The sequence below is a fragment of the Notolabrus celidotus genome, chromosome 9 (assembly GCF_009762535.1).
Source record: "Notolabrus celidotus isolate fNotCel1 chromosome 9, fNotCel1.pri, whole genome shotgun sequence".
Taxonomy (NCBI): domain Eukaryota; kingdom Metazoa; phylum Chordata; class Actinopteri; order Labriformes; family Labridae; genus Notolabrus; species Notolabrus celidotus.
The window spans coordinates 3949820-3962799 of record NC_048280.1 but is presented as its reverse complement, the minus strand read 5'-3'; the positions used below and the strand labels follow the sequence as shown (position 1 = coordinate 3962799).

Here is a 12980-nt window from a genome sequence, read left to right as displayed (position 1 = left end):
CACACTTTATCAAATGTTCCAGTCTAGATTTATCCTGCAGGAGGAGATGCTTCTCTGATGCATCACGTTGTGTTCTCTGTCATTTCCTTTACATTTACAATCAACTCGGACTGTGTGCACATACCTACCAGCTCATGCTGGAATTTAGATTCTACCTCTCATAAGCCGGGAGAAGCATCCGCTGTGTGTGTGCTGTGAAAGCTAAAAGTTGAAGTCTGCATGTAACTGTTTCAGAGGCTGTCATCAATAATGTGTGCAGTGCAGGAATATATAAAGCCTGTGTGCTGTCCTCTTGGCTGTGTGTTTTGTGCTCATTAACATTCAGTGTAAGCTGCCTGATGTCCAAAGATGAATGTTTTGTACTGTAAAGAGACCAGGCTGTGGTGGTTTGAGGCAGACTGTTAGATTAATGCTGCAGTCCATTGTTCTGATCGTTGGCTGGTTTCGATGAGAGTTGTATTGTGAGTCTCTGGAGGGTGACATTAATTATCCGCTTTCAAACTCTCTGTATTGGATTCATATTGTCTGTGCATGAATGTGTGCACGAGCATGCACATCACGGTTATGTTACACTATGGAAAGGACAACAGCAGAGGCTAGTCCGAGCTCTCACAGCCAAATTCCAATTCAACGGAGGCCGCCATCTTGCACCGCCATGTTTCTGTAGCTGCATAAAACGTACAAACTGCACGCCATGTGTGTTTTTTATAGCTGAAGATGGAGGAAGTGGTTGTTGAGTGCGTAAGACTTGTATTGATTGACATTTTTGATTGTAAAAACTTGACAAATGGAGGATCATACTTCTCATGCATCACAGGAGCTTCTGTTTCTCGACAGCCACCATGGCTTCACAGAGGGGTGAGCAATGTCGTTAAATATTTGCATTTCTACACACTGTACCTTTCAAATGCTAGAATGCTTGGTTCTGGAATGCTGGGTTCTTAAAATGTTGGATTCTGGAATGCTGGTTCCAGAATGCTGAGTTCTGGAATGCTGGGTTCCAGAATTCTGGGTTTTGGAATGCTGAGTTCTGGAATGCTGGGTTCCAGAATATTGGGTTCCGGAATGCTGGGTTCTGAAATGTTGGATTCTGGAATACTGGGACCAGAATGCTGAGTTCTGGAATGCTGAGTTCCAGAATTCTGGGTTTTGGAATGCTGGGTTCTGGAATGCTGGGTTCCAGAATATTGTGTTCCGGAATGCGGGGTTCTGAAATGTTGGATTCTGGAATGCTGGGTTCCAGAATTCTGGGTTTTGGAATGCTTGGTTCCGGAATGCTGGGTTCTGGAATGCTGGGTTCTGGAATGCTTGGTTTTGGAATGCTTGGTTCCGGAATGCTGGGTTCAAGAATGCTGGGTTCAAGAATGCTTGGTTCTGGAATATTGGGTTCGGGAATGCTGGTTTCTGGAATGCTGGGCTCTGCAATGCTGGGTTCCGGAATGCTGGGTTCTGGATTACTGGGTGCTGGAATGCTTGGTTTTGGAATGCTGGGTTTTGGAATGTTGGGTTCTGGAAAGCTGGGTTCCAGAATATTGGGTTCTGGAATGCTGGGTTCTGGATTGCTGGGTTCTGGAATGCTGGGTTCTGGATTGCTGGGTTCTGGATTGCTGGGTTCTTGAATGCTGGGTTCTTGAATGCTGGGTTCTGGAATGCTGGATTCTGGAATGCTGGGTTGTGGATGCTGGGTTGTGGATTGCTGGGTTGTGGATTGCTGGGTTGTGGATTACTGGGTTGTGGCATGCTGGATTGCGGAACGCTGGGTTCTGGAATGCTGGGTTCTGGAATGCTGGGTTCCGGAATGTTGGGTTTTGGAATGCTGGGTTCTGGAATGCTGGGTTCCAGAATATTGGGTTCTGGAATGCTGGGTTCTGGAATGCTTGGTTCTGGAAAGCTGGGTTCTGGAACGCTGGTTTTGTAGTGCTGGGTTATGGAATGCTGGTTTCCGGAATGCTGGGTTCTGGAATGCTGGGTTTTGGAATGCTGGGTTTTTGAATGTTGGGTTCTGGAATGCTGGATTCCAGAATATTGGGGGCCAGAATCCTGGGTTCTGGAATACTCTGGTGCCTTAAAGAGACAGTAGCTGAAATTAAGCGTTTCAGACAGAGGTTGAAATGAGGGTTGAGATCTATTAGGAATATTCTGAGATGTAAATCATGTAAAGCTTCTGCAAAGCAATCAAAAGGACGATATAACGCCTGTTAAAATTAGCATAATACTCCCTCTTTAAGAAGTTGCTGAGACACTTCTTTCACAGCCTCAAATGGCACTTGAGGAAAAGTCAGGGGACTCGCTGCTGTCTGTGCTTTAGAGGTATTGTCACCCTCCTCCTCTAGTACACATCAGTGTGACATCGTGTTTAGTTTTACTACTACCAACATTATAGTCTTGTGAATGCCTTAAATGCTACTTAACCAATAACTATTCAACCTGCCATCATAACTGAATGTGATACCAGATCTAATCTCACTCCAACCCCAGTCTACAACACCTATAAACCATGAAGAAGTGAAGAACAGACACACACCCTTTTTCTCTTACACCCCATCTCTCTGTCACAGCTCTTGTAAGCCCTCTAGTGGACACAATATGAAATTGAATCTGTAATCATGTCATTATTTTGGCATGAAACCCAGCGTTTGAAGTCATAATGTAATTTTCTGGTCTGTGTTAATCTGCAGTGATTCTTATCAGAGCCAGGGGTAAAAAAAATCTGCCTTCACTTACTTCATTTGTTGTTTTAACTTCATGTTTTCATCTGTTTCACAGAGATTTGGAATATTTACTTCAGATGAGTGTTTTTAGTAGGAGTGTGAAGACAACCTGTTTCATCTTCAGTAACTGGTTTATCTTTTTTTGGGGTGATTAATGGTTTTATTTTTATTTCTGGGCACATTTAGAAAGGGAGCTTAAATTGAATTCATACTAGACAAACAGGCTTTTATGAAAACCCTTCACAGTATTGACAACAATACCATATAAAACCATAAGGGAGAAAAAATGCATCAAATTATTAATGATGAAAAAATAAGTCTCCTAGAAAATGAAGTATTAGAAAAAGTTCTCTGTATAAAAATACACATACAGACATGTATGTTGAGACTGGTCATGTTCATTCGATCATGCCTGTTTGTGTCTGTTGTAATGCAGCTGTTCAGACACTAGAGGGAGCTGCTGAATCAGTAATAGCTGTGAACCAGAAGCCATCTGTTCAAAGTTATAGATTGAGGTGGTAACTGATATGGTAACATGTTTAAATCATAAATATTTTCATAATAAGATTTCATATAAAAGCGTGAAACACCAATCTGCAAGGTACTACCATGGATTAAGCCTATGACTACAAATTGGCAAATAAGATACAAAGCAGGTCCTCAAATTAAGAGATTTAAATCCATCAATCTTTCTTTGTATTGCGCCAAATCCCAACAACTGTTATCTGAAGACTCTTTCCAAACAGGGCAGGTCTAGACCGTACTCTATGTTCTATTATTAACAAAGACCCAACATCAAGACAGGATCAGATCCAGTCCCATCTTACAGACAGGACTCAGTCTGATCTCATCTTAATCCACCATGAGCAGAGCACTTTGCAGCATTTAGCAAGTTACAGTGGCAAGGACAAACTTCCTTTAACAGGCAGAAACCTCCAGCAGGACCAGACTCATGTTAGACACCCATCTGCTGAGACTGTGTTGGAGAGAGGGATAGAGGGAGATGAAGAGAGGGAGATGATAGTGGTGACATGGATAATAGTAGCTGTAGAAGCTTGAGTCCGGCACGTCCACAGCAGCAGGCTGTCTACGGCAGAGATCCAGAGGAACCTACGAGACAAGGGAGCTCAGGGACTCCAGAAAGGTCTATGGTTAGTAACTTTAATGGGACAGGGAGAGATAGAGTGAGTGATATACAGAGGGAGGGGATCCCAGTGTGTCAGTCTAAGCCTGTAGCAGCATAACTAAGAGATAGTCCCTGACTTGTAGATTATTCCAAAGAAGAGGTCTCAGTCTGATCTCATCTTAATCCACCATGAGCAGAGCACTTTGCAGCATTTAGCAAGTTACAGTGGCAAGGACAAACTTCCTTTAACAGGCAGAAACCTCCAGCAGGACCAAACTCATGTTAGACACACATCTGCTGAGACCGTGTTGGAGAGAGGGAGATGAAGAGAGGGAGATGATAGAGGTGAGACGGATAGTAGTACTTGTAGAAGCTGGAGTCTGGCACGTCCACAGCAGCAGGCTGTCTACTGCAGAGATCCAGAGGAACCTACGAGACAAGGGAGCTCAGGGACTCCAGAAAGGTCCATGGTTAGTAACTTTAATGGGATAGGGAGAGATAAAGTGAGTGATATACAGAGAGAGGGGATCCCAGTGTGTCAGTCTAAGCCTGTAGCAGCATAACTATGAGCTGGTCCCTGACTTGTAGATTATTCCAAAGTAGAGGTCCCTTGTAACAGAAGCCTCGACCTCCCATACTACTTTTAGAGACTTTAGGTACAGCTCCGGTCAATCAATCACAACAAACGCTTTTACAAACAGAGCAGGTCTAGACCGTACTCTTTGCTCAATTATTAACAAAGACCCAAGACCCAAGATCAGATCCAGTCCCATCTTACAGACAGGATTCAGTCTGATCTCATCTTAATCCAGCAAGTTACAGTGGCAAGGTGTGTGAACACTGTTTAAATATCTCCTGATTCCTTTCTCTATAGTGGAGCGTTCTTCCATGTTTAACAGATGGTGGCCTTATTTGAGTTTTCTCTCCTTCATCACCTCGTTGTTTTTGCAATACAGATTTAAAAAATCTAAGTTTTATACTTATAATATTCTGTTGTCCCTTTTACTTTAAGCTATGAGTCTCTTAATTGTAAATGGTTATGTGTAATATTGTCATGAGGTCACCATCATGCAGACTTTGGGTCAATAAGGAAAAACAACAAACATTCCACTATTCGTCGACTATGGGCAAAATCTGATGGATCAGATTTGACTAAGCAAATCCTTAGTCGGGCTCACCCCTACTTCACACTAAATGTTCCTTAATGAGTGATACATCCGACTGTTAAAAAGAGAGCAGGATGACATTTCAGGTTTTTTTACTTTTTACACATGAACAGGGAGAAATCAGCAGACAGTTTTGTCCACAAGGGGGTGCCAAAATCAACACTAAATGAAAGTTCCTCACAGCAGCTTTAAAGCTAGGGTTGGCAGTCTCAGAAAACTAGCATGAGTTTGAATGTAGCTTTTCCTCAGGACTCCGTCTAACCCCTCCCCTCCTCCCTCAGAGCTCCTCCAAAACGACGCCCCCCCGCTCACATGCATGAGCGCCGCTGATTCTCGACCATATGATGGTGACTGATTCAAAACCGGTCCTCACCAAAACATTCTCATAGTGAAAGTTAAAAACACAAACAAACATGGCTGCTGTTAGTACTCACAACTGTCATTCTAGCATTATCCAGTTGTACTGGTGACATGATATCAGGAGAAAAGTTATAACACATGTTATACTGTAACAGCTCTACTGTTAGTTAAACGTGTTCAGTGTAGATGTTCTTAATTCCTACAGTGTTGACGGTTAGTGAAGGCATCAGGAGAGGTGTAGAGAGTGTGAGCGGGAGAGAGGAGAGACAAGATGAGAAGTTCTTCATTCATTCAAACATTGATTGTTGTTTTGTTTGTTGGCATGATCACGGCATGATCACGGCTGACATTGACCGGTAAGTAAAGCTCAACGTGTTCACGAATCGGCTCGTCATCCCTACAGCGTCCGGACGGACGCTACAGTAAATATACATTTTCTGTAGGACTTAGTAAATGTCATTCATTCTTCTGCTTGTCAGAGCCCCGTGGTGAGAGCTTTTTAGACTCTGATCCGGACTACAGTCCTGAGCAAAGCACTTCATCGGGTCAGAGGGGACAGGCCCGAGGTCGAGCGAGAGGGGCAGTCAGTAGAGTCAGGGGAAGCAGAGGCAGGAGACGGGGATGAGAAGTACACGCCGGGGAAATGTACGCGCAGGAGGCGGGCAGAACGGCAGAACGGGATTTGAATGGTTTAAAATTTTGGCACCCAAAAAAGGCTGATTGCACACATAGGTTAAGTGTTGCCAGTCAAAGTATTTTAACAGTGTACCAAATCTGCTGGATGTTAATCAGTCCAACTGCAGCCCATCAAGATCCTTGACAAAGTTCATAAAACCATCCCAAGTGCTATGGAAGTTCTGGAGGGCGCCATTTACACTGTATCGGATCCTTTCCAACTGAAGACTAGACATTATATTACGGACGAGATGAGTGTGGGTGGGTGGAGCAGCGTTCTTCCAGTTCAGCAATATCAACCGTCGTGCCAATAGGGAAGAGAACGCAAGAGCTTTTCTCTGTTTGGTAGTTGTGGTTATGTTTGCTGGGGGTACACCAAAGACAGCAGTGAGGGGGCAGAGGGGAATATTTTTCTTAAATATTTTAGAGAACAAATTAAAGAAGGAGGACCAAAATTGATGTAGTTCAGAGCATCCCCAAAACATGTGGTAAAGGGTTGCAGGCACTTTTTTGCATCGATAGCAGTGAGGGTCTATGTTAAGGACATAAAGATCATTTTAACCAGGATAACAAAAAGTGGATCTAAATCTGATTACCAACCCCAGCTTTAAGCTGAGCTGTTTGTTTCTCTCACACTTCAAAAACCACACGCGTCACTGTTTGATCATTCTGTTTATTTGCAATATACATTTCATTTGAAAAATATAAACTCTAAAATAAACCATTTCACCTGTTCTAAAAGTCACAAAAAGTTAATCCAAAACAAAAAACAATCATAGAATCAGTACTCTGAACGCTAAAATTAACACGTTTTTTTTTATGTTGTAGATTTTTGTCCGACTTGCCGACACAGCGAGACTCACTTCCCACTCAGACGTTAAGTCACATTTGTCTCCACTCTGAGCCGATGACGGCTTTAAACACTGATGTGGAGTTACAACAGGCTCCTTTAACAATCTGAAACAAACTGAGCAAAAAAAAACAAAAGAAAAGAAAACACAACAAACGTGATGGTACAAAACAAGTTGTTGCATTTTGGTTGGAGCCGACATGCCTTCTTATCGTATGTACATGATTCTCAGGAGGAGGAAGGCGGCTCGTTTGTTAAACGGTTTAATCAAAGCGGTGATGAAGACATGAAATCTGTGACACGTTTACACTCAAAGAACAAGTGAGAAAGTGCTTCAGTGTGCCTTTAGAGAGAACATAGAGATACTGAAGTGATCAACTGTGAGAGGCCTGCTTCTTAGTGTTTGCAGATCAATCCCTGATGTGATTACCATGTAAAACTAAGGGACACAAAGACATATTAAAAGCATTTCAAAGGCTTTTAAAGGTACAGAATCAAATGTTAATCTCCCAATAGAGAGGTGTTTTTATTATGATGGTTGTCCCTCTATGAGCTACTTTACTTGGACTTGTTTGTTACTCTGTCTACTCAAACAATTCAAGGGTCATACTGCACTTTGTACTCAGTGACAGCTTTTTTACTTTCATATTTTGTTACACAAGTTACTCGTGTTAGTTATAATCCAGTAGTCCTTCAATTAAATCAGTTTTTAAAGTAGTCCCTGCCCCCCTTTTTGTTTTCACTTCAGCAGGGACTTTGACTTGTAGGTGCTGTGTCCACTGCTGCCTATTTTCTATTCCAACCCAATGTGAAAAGAGTTCAACTTTTGGAACACCACCGCCGCTCATCAATGTCACTCCCTTGATCACCGACCAATCAGAATCAAGAAGGGGCGGGGCTTCTGATGTCAGCTTTGTCAACAGCAAAGGCAAGGGTCCATGTGGAGGAGAAAAGTCATCACCCTTGTTTTTTTTAGGGACAATTTTCGAGTTAAAGGTGACATATCATGCAAAATCGACTTTTTAATGGTTCTCTACCTGAAATATGTTTCCCTGGCATGTCTACAAAATCCATTCTGCCCCTGTTCTGATTTCTCCACCTTTCTGTAAATGTGTGCTGAAACCAGCCGTTTCAGTTTTCAGTGTTTTTGTTACGTCACAACAATATCCGGTCTGTAACTGAGTCAGAGCTCGGAGCTTGTTCAGCCCATAGACTGTATAAAATACAACTCAACCCCTCCTCTGTTTTTCATTCCCTGCACACATGTGTGCTAACAAGGAGCTTAGGAGGGAGGCAAGATCTAGTGGATGATTTTTATTTTCCATGGAAAAGTGCTAGCGCTAGTTAGCATAGCTACACAGCTACATGTCGCTGTAGCTGTAGCTGTAGCTGTAGCTGTAGCTGTAGCTGTAGCTGTAGCTGTAGCTGTAGCTGTAGCTGTGTACCAAGACACACGTCTACATACTAACAAATAAAACAACAAGTAACAGAATCTGTGACCAATCCTTCAGAAAGGTCCTGCTGCCTTTCTGGCAGAGGTCGGTTTTACTCCCCACGTCTGCAGATTTGAAGATCTAGTGGATGATTTTTGTTTATCATGGATAAGTGCTAGCCCTAGTTAGCATAGCCACATAGCTATATGTGCGTAGCTGTGTACCAAGACACACGTCGACATACTGATAAATAAAACAACAAGAAACACTAAATCTGTGACCAATGGTTCAGAGAGGTCCTGCTGCAGGCGCCTCTCCGTCAGGATCAGATTCTGGATCAGATTCAGAGGGTTGAAGTAACGCGGGTCTGTGAGCAGTGTGTATATTCAGCCAACATGTAAACATTAGATCAACGTGCTGGAGAGCCGAGGCACATCCACTTCCTGAGGGGGCGTGGTCAGAGAGAAAACAGGCTGTTCTGAGGAGGACTGAAGAAGAGGGGTTTTCAGGCAGACCAAAATCTGATTTCAAAGTGTTTTTTTTGAGCATAAACTTTAAAGACATGTTTTGGAGACCTCTTAGACCAATATATATTGATGAAAAAAGCATGATATGTCACCTTTAAGAGCTGCTGCTGATGCAATGACATGATTTCTCATCACCAGTTTCTTGATGAAATGTCGTTGAAGTAGTATGAAGCACACAGAGTATTTTCAAACAGACCCAGCGGTCCATATTTGGCAGGACTACTTTCGGAACCTTGCCGAAGTAAGTAAACGCTGGTGAGAAGCGCTCTGAAATTGAGGTCGAGGGTGCTGCCAATGCAAAAAAAAAAAAAGGCTGCAGTGGACACAGCACCTTTTTTCACCCCAATATCCTCTGACCAATCTTATTAAAGCACAAAACTACATTTGTGTTGTTTCCTTTAGTAAACTTTGTGGGAACATTGAAGACAGGCGTCAAAGCCTTGACACAGGACTTGTGATGACTTCAATACAAAACAGTGATGGCGGCAGAGGTACTCAGATCCTCAACTTAAATATCAAATGCTTCTCTTTTAAATATTTATTGTGTCTCACAGAAGCACCAGCAACCAAACTGTGGAGCTCTCTGCCTCTGGACATTAAAACTGGCTTTTAATTTAGAGTAATTTCTTTTGTTTTGTATTAACAACCTTGATTTATCTTATTGAATTACTTATCTATTTATTTCTTGTATTTATCTGATTATTTTAACTTTAACAGATTTTTAATTTTGCTTTCTACTCTTACTTATTTTATTAACTTAACTGTATTTATTTTATTTTTAAGTATTTTTTTATGATTATATATTTCATTATTTTGCAAATTTTTGTTGTTTTCTGTTTCTGTTTTTTTTGTGAAACACTTTGGGCTGCATGCTAATATAAAATAAGTTAAATCAAAACAGTCAAGAGCTCTTTGTACCTCAAGTTTGCAAAGTTTAAGTTGTTTCCTTTTTACATTGCAATAATATAATTCAGATTATTTCACTTTAATCAACAACAGAAGCATGCAAGAGAATTTCAATGATGTAGTTGGGACATGTTGGGCCAATCATAGATACTTGTATAGATAGAGATGTGTAAGTGTGTAAGAGTACATAAAGTGGAGTATAAAGTTCAGTGTTTCCCTTTAATTGAAGTGGGATAATTTAAGAATTTAGGATGCTACTCTTTAGTGAGGGATTGTGTCTAAGCCTGTAAGAGGAGGAAGAATACGAACAGTGAACATAACTCAGTAAAAAAAAAATGGCGTGAGTACCACATGAAGATATGTTTATGTTCTTGGAAGCTCTAACATGTTATCAGGGTCAGACTGAAAGTGTCGGACAGCATGGAGTTGACATGGATTCAATTCCCTTCTTATCATTTGGATCGTCTGAGTGTTTCAGTCTGGATCGATGTCTTATAAGCCACTTAGGTAAAGTAGTTTGTGCAGCACAAGCAATCATATGATATGCATTCCTAGTTAGAGTTAAAGTTTGGCTGAAATATATCAGATGATTATGAATCGCTTTACTGTTTACTACCCATAAAATGAAGAAAGGACACGAGAATAAAGAAAATCAAACACATTATGTAATCATTTTTTAAAAAAGAAAAAGGAAAAAAAAAGACAAAGAAACCTTTGATTAATTTAAACAAGTAACAAAAGTTTGAAGTGAAGACATGAAAGAAAAGTTCAGAAACTTAGAAAGAGAAAGTGAAGCGATGAAAACTGCATCAAAAAGTGATCGTAAAAATATGTACCTCATCTGCACATACACATATGCATTGTTAATTCACTGTTAACTTATAGAATCTATCTGCACACGAACTATGAGACAGTGAAGCTCTGGAATCATTTGAACTCTACGAGATGACAGAGATGACATGCTGTGTCAAAAATCAACATGTGTCATTGTGTCACGATAAGCATTTATCCTAAAACATAGAGGTAGAGCTATAAAAAAACATACTTTTCCTGCTACAGGAAAATGTTATTAGAGTAATTCCATGTATATAAAAAGTCAGATAGAGGATATTTATATATTTTCATATAAAAAGAGCGAGGGAGGGTTTCCCATGCGTGGTCAGAGAGCTGCAGCTCGTCAGTGATGTGTGAGAAGAGTTGCATAGAAGAGTAGGAAGGAGTTATATTGAAGTGTGTTTGAGTGAGACTTTTTACTCTGTGAGAGAGATACAAAGAGAAGACTCAAAAGAAGGAAATGTTTCATTATTAGAAAAAAACAACTTTTCTTAAATGTCAGAGTGTTAGACAGCTTTTGTCTGGAGTAAGTTCCCTTTTTTTTTCTGTACCATCTTTTCAGACCAAAGTCCTTCAATCATAGAAAAGATTTTGGAGTTAAAAACAAAAACGACAACAACAACAAAAAAAAAAAAAAAAGGAAGAGGACAGGAGAAGCGTCGTCTTGCAGGTGCTGCAGGGTTCACCGCCTGCTCAGCTCGGTGCTTCACAGAGACGTCTCTGATCCTCGGCTCTTCCAGTAAAATGAATTATCATCGTCTGGGTCCATGTCTATTCTAATCTGAGGCACAGACTTCAGCGGACTCATCTCAGGGCTGAAACACACAGAGAGCAGTGTTAGGACATGGACATCACTGCTATCTACAGTCTGTCTGTGTCCTTTGTAAAAGAGATTTTGTATCTCAACAGGAATATTCCTGGTCATATCATAGACTGTATAAATAATGGACGTCACCCATCTGTTTCTGAAGGGCTGTTTTGAAGCCGATTATCAGCGGGAGCCATATTGGAAATGCTGAACTCAACCTAACTTCTGTCAAGCTAGTGTGAGGTAAAGAGGCGGGCTTTAAGCCTCCTAGCCAACAGCTACAGTGTTCCCACCTGTTGATCAAGTCAGCTGTGCCTCTCATTGGAAGACTCAGAATCTTAATATCTTCAAAATTGCCCTGTACAGTGTGTGCCTATCGAGAAATGAGCTATCCAGACTACACTTGTTTTTTGTACCAGGCTGTAAACATGTTTATTTCTGCTGTAAAGATCGGCTTTCTTGAATTTGTGTGTTTGTGGTTTTCCGGTATTTCTGGAGCCAGCCTCAAGTGGACACTCGAGAAACTGCAGTTTTTAACACTTCTGCATGGGCTTCAATTCTCCCAGCCTGAGGTTGCCGCTTGTATCATTTATATATCAGCTTCTGCAACCAGTGAATGCATAAGTACCTCTATCTATCCGTGCTTCCCTAATGAGCATGTATTTGTAATCCGGCCTCCTGATGGCTGTTATTTTCCCTCTCTTTTTGCTCTGTCTTTGGTCTCCACCATCTCCTAAACATCCTTGTTTGAGCTTTCATATCTTTTTTTTTTTTAAGTTATACAGTTTTTGGACATTTTTGTCTTTAATGAATAAAACAGCTGAAGAGAGACAGGAAATGTGGGGAGTAGAGAGCGGGGGGAAGACATGCAGCAAATGGTAGAGGCCAAGAAACGGACCTGCGACCGCTGCAACGAGGACTTTGTATATGGGGTGCACGCTTAGAACACTAGGCAAAAGGCGCCCCATATTGATGCTTTTAAATGTTTGATTTTGCTTATTTGTCATTTTTTGTTCTTGTACGCGACTTAAATTCTGGATTTTAGGTTATTAGACAAACCTTAAAACAATCTAAAAAGAAAGGATGAATATTTACAAACAGAAATAGAGTTATCGTTCAGCCTCCAAAGCACAAAACGTGACTGTAGGCTAACATCATGCTAACTTTGTCATTCAATAGATATATATCAGCTTCTGCAACCAGTGAATGCTTAAGTACTTCTATCTATCAGTGCTTCACTAATAAGCATGTATTTGTAGTGCAGCCTTCTGATGGCTGTTATTTTCTCTCTCCTTTTGCTCTGTCTTTGGTCTCCACCGCCTCCAAAAAAGAAACATGTGGCTCTTTAGCTGCTCAATGTGCCGCTTTGTTTGAGCTTTCATAAACATATTTTTTTAAGTTATATTTTTGGACATTTTCACTTTTAATGGATAAGACAGCTGAAAAGAGACAGGAAATGTGGGGAGTAGAGAGTAGGGGGAAGACATGCAGGAAATGGTAGAGGCCAAGAAACGTACCTGCGACCACTGCAACGAGGACTATAGCCTTCCCCGTATTGATGCTTTTTAAATGTTTGATTTTGCT

The 12980-nt window shown here is 41.1% G+C and overlaps 1 protein-coding gene across 2 annotated transcripts in view; it reads right to left on the bottom strand.

Annotated features, from left to right (window-relative positions):
- Positions 1 to 6691: 6691 nt before the first annotated feature.
- slc4a4a (solute carrier family 4 member 4a) overlaps positions 6692 to 12980 on the bottom strand; it is a 114647-nt gene continuing 108358 nt past the window's right edge. Inside the window, exon 27 of one of the 2 annotated variants that reach the window (XM_034692335.1) lies at positions 6692 to 11403. In XM_034692335.1, the coding sequence (XP_034548226.1) occupies positions 11295 to 11403 (109 nt within the window). In that variant the 3' untranslated portion in view covers positions 6692 to 11294. The remainder of the gene's footprint in view (positions 11404 to 12980) is intronic. The other variant, XM_034692336.1, reaches the window with a different exon arrangement.